General features: G+C 32.4%; 1 protein-coding gene across 1 annotated transcript; it reads right to left on the reverse strand.

The window, feature by feature from the left end:
• Positions 1 to 2620: 2620 nt before the first annotated feature.
• On the reverse strand, positions 2621 to 3376 carry LOC147530377 (uncharacterized). Its single transcript, XM_086651364.1, has one exon. It carries the CDS (start codon positions 3374 to 3376, stop codon positions 2621 to 2623), a length of 756 nt encoding a protein of 251 aa, XP_086507490.1.
• Between the last annotated feature and the right edge of the window lie 4526 nt (positions 3377 to 7902).

Raw genomic sequence — 7902 nt, forward strand, 5'->3', positions numbered from 1 at the left:
AGCACGCATTATCAAACTATATGCATGTCAATAGACGATGAAGATCAAAACTTGTAATTCATAAAATTAGACGAACTAAATTGAACTAACATGTAAACAAATAATAAGTCATTCATCACATATCAAATCATGTCTCATGAGTACCCGTATAAAAGAGTTAGCTAGACATGGTGAAACAATTAACAAACGGGAAGAAGATAAAGAAAAACATGAAAGAAATACCCGGAACCATCTCCAAGAACCCTAGTTCTTCCTTAGCAAACCCTAGTGTTTTCAATCTCCCAAAATCACTTTTATTCTTTTCTTTTCTTTTCTTTCTACCAAAACTCAAAAAACCAAAAGCCTTGACTTCGTCTAAGGCCATTGACTTGGTCTTGGGGTGCTCATAAAATATTCTTCATCCTTCTTCTTTAGAGTTTTGGGCTTGGGTTTTGGGCTTTGATTAAGAAACCAAGGGGATGCCTTTATCATTTTCTCTACGTCCTCTCATTTTCAGCAAAGACCGAAATGCCCATCAATTTATTTCTTTCATAACTTCTCCTTCCGAACTCCGGTCGGGCTTCCGTTTTTGCCGTCAGGTTCATCATTGACTCCTCTTGTCATTTGACCTCGGGTTTTGACTAAAATGACCAAAATACCCTTGATGCTCTTTTTGCTGAACCCTCGTCCACATGAGATAAAAATGTGATGAATCGCTTCGTTTTATTCCGAATCAAACGTCAAACTCCAAATAAGCTAGACAACAAGAAAAACACATAATAATAAGAAATAAAACCTGAAATGAACTAAATCATCGAAGTTAAGTGATCTAAATGTGACATTTTCACGCCACATCAGAGACGTATTACAAAGCTTGGAGGAGAAAAATATTTATATAAATAATATAAAAAAAGTAATTAAAATTTTGAAAGATTTATGCGAGAACAACGTGCACCAAACAATATAATAATATTAAATATATTATTTTTCATAAATTTTTATTAAAAAATCATTTTTTATAAGATTTAACTAATTAAATTATTTAAAAACAGATAATTTTTTTCATTATAATTATATAAAAATAAATAAATTATTATTTTTATATCAATATAAGAGTTAAACAAAATTATTATTATTTAATAAAACGAATGATATCAAAAGCAACAACGTAGTTCAATGCTTTAAAATATTAGTTTTCTAATATTCACATATGGCAAGACACCAAATGCTGTAACTTATAATTCGCTAATTTAAATTTTTTACAAGGTAAAACAGTTAAACAAAGTTGAAATGTTGTTTTTTTTTTGTTGAAGGGAATACATTAACATAAAAGAGTCTATTACAATAAAGTAAGAAGAAAAACACAAATACAATAAGTAAAGTAGTACAACAAAATATCACAACGGAAGAGGTGCATAGTATAACTTCGGTTTGTAGAGCAGTCTTCATTCTGTAGCTTGCAAGGCTGGCAGCTCTTCTTGAGTAAGATACCAAATTTAATCTTGAGAGTCCGTCTTGTAGCTATAAAGATGAAGCTCGTATCTAACTTCTTGTAACACTTAAAATGGATTAAACATACACCCAAAATTTCTGGAAGAAACGAGGGTGTCTGCAAGATGGAATCATAGGATGATTCCGGGTTATCCCGCCAGTATTCTCCATGTACAGAGACCATATCCGATCGATTTCTACAATGTAGAAACAGTTCAGACACCTGGGAAATGGGATCGCCGTCATAGCCCGAGTATGAATACCCTGCTAATCCGAGAAAAGATCGCAATAAAATTGCGTAAAGGGGTGGAAGTGAACATGTTACAGAACTCGAATTCAGAGATAAATCTATAAGATATCACCAAAGACACATTTTCTCAAGAAAAAGTGAGCTGGAAGATAAGTAACATAAACTGCACAACGAAGATGGATATTAATATACAACGTAGGGTGCTGACCGGGATCGAAGGGAAAGTTTAGATATATGCTTTTAATTACTAGTCTGATTGAAAGGCGTAGGTGGCTAGCAAATGAACGATTAATGTTCCTAAACTGATATCGGTTAAAGGTGGATAAAACTAGAATGGATGGCCTATCAAATCGATTGTAAGTAGTTTGACCACATGGAAACACTATATAACTAGGAGAAGATATATGATCGAAGTAGACATAAATGTTCAACATGATAAGAAGACTGACAGAGTCGAAATCATGATATACAATAGCGGTACATGACCTTAGAGGTCTGGCAAGATTGAAGAGAAAAATTAAAATTTGGGTTTGTTTATTTATTGACTTCAGGTGGAGAAGATAAAAACTCATTTGATGAGCAATCAGTTCGATCCCTGGAAGACAATACCTAATAATCAATTCTCGGGGTTCAAATGAGTTAAATCGGTCATTAAAAACAAACATGCAATGGGTGGAAAGAGTTCTGCCCTCTAAGATTGAAACAAAGATTATGAGTAGGTAGAGAGAGCAGAGCCGTGTCTGAGAATTCGGGGGCCCGGGGCAAAATTTTGGCTAGGTGTATAAAAAAATTATACGTAAAATAAAAACAAAACTTAAAATAATTCGGACTTCAAAAGATAACAAATAATTTAATAATTAATTAACAATGTATCTTGGAAAACATTTAAAGCGAGAATTTTTACTTGAAATTACTTCTCCTTGCATTTTTTGAAGCAAAATCATCAATTAAACATTCGTAATCAATCTTGTCCAAAAATTCACTTTCGATACTAAGCAAAGCTAATCCATTTAGCCTGTTCTGCGACATGCTCGATCTTAAGTAGGACTTCAAAAGTTTTAACTTTGAGAAGCTCCTCTCTGCTGATGCAACTGTGACTGGTATAGTCAATAATATTCTATAAGCAATGCTACTAGCTGGGAAACAATTCATCTTCTTCAAAAAATTTAAGACATCATTAGCTTTGGTAATTTCTTTTGGCAAAATAGTTTGTAAGAGTTTCAACTCCACAAACAAGTCATCTGCTTCAACATCAAAATGTTCTCCTTTCCTGAAACTATTTGAAAGATTATGACAACAAGCTTTTAATTCATCAACATGATACCCGCTTAACTTTTCCGGTCTTAGCAAAAAGCCAAAAATTTTCTCATATTTTTGATATTGTTCGAATCTTCTTTCTAATGAACCAATAGCTTGATCTACTAATAAGATGAAATAATGAAGTCTAAAATTTTCCTCACCAGATTGCGGAAGTAATTGTGATGATCCATCACATGTCTCGTCAAAATGTCTTTTTCGACGGATTTCACGCCTCTGAGGAAAAACTGGGTCAACTTGCATTTCAATAGCCATTTTCTTAGCATCAACCATGGACTCTTGAAATCCACTTTCTCTATACATCTTCAGATAAACAATCAAACCTTTTATTAACTCCATAGCAACATCAATATATATGTCCTTTGTCTGCAAACGTTTGCTTACCTTATTAACTGCTACTAATAACTTGTACCAAATAGTAATACTTAGTAGAAATTCAAAATTATCTAATTCAAATCTTACTATTGATTCTGCTTCACTCTTTATTTTAGGTTCATTGTCACTTTCTGCCAGTTGAAGTAAAGCTTCTCTGATTTGTAGAGGTTGGTTATGATTGCCTTAATACTTTCAACACAACTCTCCCAACGCGTAGTCGACAATGATTTTAGAGTAAATCCTTTCAGATTATCTTTTAAAATTTGCCAACGCTTTGTAGAATTTGCGAACAAAGAATAAATTCGTTGTACTACTCCAAATAAATCTTTTGCTTTCCCATGACAATTAGCTACATCACACAAAGTTAAGTTCAAACTGTGACAACCACATGCAGTGTAGAATGCTCGCGAATTTATATCTAAAAGTCTTTTTTGAACACCTTGCTTGCACCCTTTCATATTAGATCCATTGTCATACCCTTGACCCCGCACATCATCAATCTCAAGATCAAAACTCTTTAATGCTGATTGTAACTCTCTGAAGAGTCCAGATCCAGACGTATCATCGACAATCAAAAATTGTACAAAGTATTCTTCTACTTTTACTGGGCTAGCAGACATATCAACACACCTCAAAACCAAAGTCATTTGTTCTTGGTGATTCATATCAGGAGTGCAATCAAGTATAACGGAAAAGTATTTAGCTTCTCTAACCTTTTTAAGGATTGCATCTCTAACTTTAGAAGATAATAACTCTATCAACTCATTTTGAATGACATTACTAAGATAATGATGTCGGACCTCATTGTTTTCAATTCGACGAAGATGTTCTTTCATTAATGGATCATGTTCTGCCACCATCTCAACAAGACCCACAAAATTTCCATTGCTTTTTTGACCAATCTTGTGGTTGGTTCCACGAAACGCCAGATTATACTTTGAGAGATATTTTACTATTGAAATCAACCTTTGCAATAATAATCTCCAGTGTTCTTTTTCTTTCTGAATTGAGTCTTGTACAGCTTGATCAATTGTGTGTTTCTTTTGAAATCTAAGTTGTAGTTCAATCCAGGTAGCCATGTTAGCTATGTGATCACTGCTAAGTTCATGCTCTTTAAGTCTATCAGAAAGATGTTTCCAATCTCCATAGCCGTCACTTGCTAACTGATTTTTTGATGCTTTTTTCTTAAATAATTTGCAACAAAAGCAAAATACTTTATCAACATCCTTTGAGTACACAAGCCAAACTCTATCATGTTTTTCTCCATTTGATAAGTGTCTAGTGTAAAATTCTGAAGAAAAACGTCGATTTTTCTGATCTTTGGGGCCCTTCTTTAATGACAGGTCTCTAGTCGGACCTTTTTCAGCTAATAAATCTCTCCACTTTCTATCAAGACTATCCCAAGTTCCCGGATCATTGATATTGTCCGGAATTGGATTGGTTGATTCATCCACAGAGTCTCCAATATCCGGATTTGGATTGGTTGATTCATCCACAAAGTCTCCGATATCATCATTAGGAACATCAACATCAAATTCTTCGTCAGTTACAATATTTTCAGAACTCTTACCATGAATCATATCATGATCATCAATACTTTCTTTTTCTGCAGGAATTTCAAGTGAGTCTTCATTATCTCTCTCATGTAATAACTCTTGAGTTGGAAATTGTTGCTCTCTTATAACGAACCTATCAAGAGCTCCTCTTTGTGATTGAATCAATTGTTGTTCTTTTTTTTTCTCTTGCCTCTTCATATTTCCAGATTTGTATTTTTTTGGCGCCATTGGCTGAAAATATAGATGAAGAACAAGTAATAAAATATATACTCCCTTCATCAAAAAAAAAAGTAATAAAATATATACTCTCTGATAAAAAAGAGTAAAATTTTTTTATTAAACATGATACTGAAAATTTGATGAAAAACCAACTAATAAATACATACCTGGGTGATTGAATTCGTTATTAATGAATACGGAAAGAATAGCCAAGAAAGAATTCCTCAATTAGTTTCAAAGGTGAAAGAAGAGAATTTTTTCTAATGGTGATATTGATTAAAGTCTATAAATATATAACAACATAATCCCAGATCAACCCAAAAAGGAAATATTCAAAAAAGAAAAATAACGTGATTTGGGAGGTGATATCTTAATTAGATTTGGGAAATTCCAAATATTCCTATTTAGTCGTAATTAATTGTTAGCCTAACTATATATATTAATTGTTAGTCTGTTAGAGAAAGAAAAGCTAGAGAGAGAGAGAAAAAAAAGCTAGAGAGAGAGAAAAAAAAGCTAGAGAGAGAGAAAAGTTACTCATTAGTAAATAGGAAGTTTACAAAGTTGTTGGAAATTGCCTTGATTCACGCAGTAAAAGTGTGTTGGGAACTTGGGTAAGTCCTTTTTTATGCCACATGTATAAATGCAACAGGTGCATTGAAAATTTAATCCTATATAATATATGGGAAATATTAGAAGTGGGCCCTAGTATGGTGGGGGGCCCAGGGCGGAGGCCCTGCCCGCCCCTCCCCCCCCCCCCCCCCCCCCATGACACGGCTCTGAGAGAGAGAGAGAGAGAGACTTCTTGATTATAAGAGAATACTAAGATACTATATAGGGGAGTTGAAAGATTAAAATAACCACGGAGACGAGACTATAACATCAGTTATATAAAAAGGAGAGATAAGAGATCTTCCCTGTTTTTGTGCCATGTTGATTAGCCGTCTCTGCTTTTGCTGATTCCTCCCTTTGATACCTTATGCCTATGAAGTAAAACCCTTTCTGATGAGTTTGATAGTTCTTCGATTTTTCAAGCCTCTGAGTTTGATAGTTCTTCGATTTTCAGGCGATTGATTAGATCGACAGTGTATAGGGGGCTAGGGTTGTTTTATGTTCGCTTGTGATCTAGAAATTGAAGATTGGAAGCTGTTTATGGGAGATTAGGGTTGTAGGTTTGATAATTTTAGAGATGAATCTAGGGTTTTCGTGAAAAAGGAGAGATAGGGGAAAAAACCTTTGTGACGTCAGCCCACTCTCTCTCTCCTAAAAAAAACCCCTTAAGTTGAATTGTTGTTGAAAACCCTTTCAACTCGTGGTGTGGTCTCAATTACTCTGTCTTACACTACTCTGGTAGATGCACATTGTAAAGAATGAAACAAATGACGATACTCTTAAACTCCTACAATATATGAACGATCGAAATGTGACTCCAACTATCATTACTTACATTGTACTTATAAAATAATCGTGGAAACAACAAAGATTTAGAGACTCACTATTTCCCGAATTAAAAGAACTCCAACATTTGGGTTCAAATATCACAACATCATCTCTTTATGAGTTCTTAGGTTTCATTTTTCAACTCTAACGAGCGAACCCCATTAAAAAGTAGTTTCTAAATTATTGGATCTGGCTCAACTTCATGGTTTCCTATATCAATAAAGGGGATAACGTAAAAAATTTTCGTTTTCTTTTTTTCGTTATTTGTTTAACATCTTCGTATTTTTCTTCTATCTTCTTCGACCAATGCGGCGAATTCTAAAAAATTTATAAATTTCCGGATCTATATTTTGTTTATATTTATAAGTTTCACATTGTTTTTAGTTATTAAAAATAAAAAATTTTAACAACATAAAATAAGACATAGTTTTTTTTAATTAATAATAAATTATCCTTTAATAAAATTTTAAAAATTATTTTTATAATAATTTTTTTAAATTATTAATTAATTAAAATAAATTTCAATTCTTTAAAATATTATTTTTCTAATATTAGCATAACGTATGACACCAATGTTACTTATAATTCGCTAATTTATACTTTCTACAGAATAAAACACTTTTTTTTTGTTGAACTACAGAATAAAACACTTTGATAGGACTAAAATGTTGTTGGAAACCATTTTAGATCGTATTATGGTCCCAATTACTCGGTTTTACACTATTCTAGTAGAGGCATATTATGAAGGAGACATTAATGATGCTCTTAAGCTCTTACAATATATGAACCATTAAAATGTGACTCCAACTGTCGTTACTAACAATTTACTTATAAAATAATCTTTTTGATATTCTTTTTTCGTTGTTTATGTAACATCTTTCATCTTTTTCTTTTCTCCTATTTATCTTCTTCAACCAATGCGGTGAATTCTAGAAAATTGATAAATATATAGATCTATATAGTATTTATATTTATAAGCTTCACATTGTTCTTAGTGTTTATTAAAAAAAACAACTTAACAACATGAAATAAGCATATAAATTTTTTTTAATTAATAAATAATATATTATACTTTAATAAAATTAAAAAATATTTTTATAATTATGTTTTTAAAATATTAATTTAATTAAAATAAACTTTTCATTTTTGTTGACCTTTAGGGTCTTTTAATCCGTGATTTTTAGGATCCTTTCGTCTTCGACCTTTAGGGTCATTTTATTGGGTCGGTGTCTAGTCAATTTCTTTCTCTTCGTGAGGCACTTTACATTTAAAGGTATG

Source organism: Eschscholzia californica, unplaced genomic scaffold, assembly GCF_041429995.1.
Source record: "Eschscholzia californica isolate CP2 unplaced genomic scaffold, dmEscCali1.0.p SCAF_7, whole genome shotgun sequence".
NCBI lineage: Eukaryota > Viridiplantae > Streptophyta > Magnoliopsida > Ranunculales > Papaveraceae > Eschscholzia > Eschscholzia californica.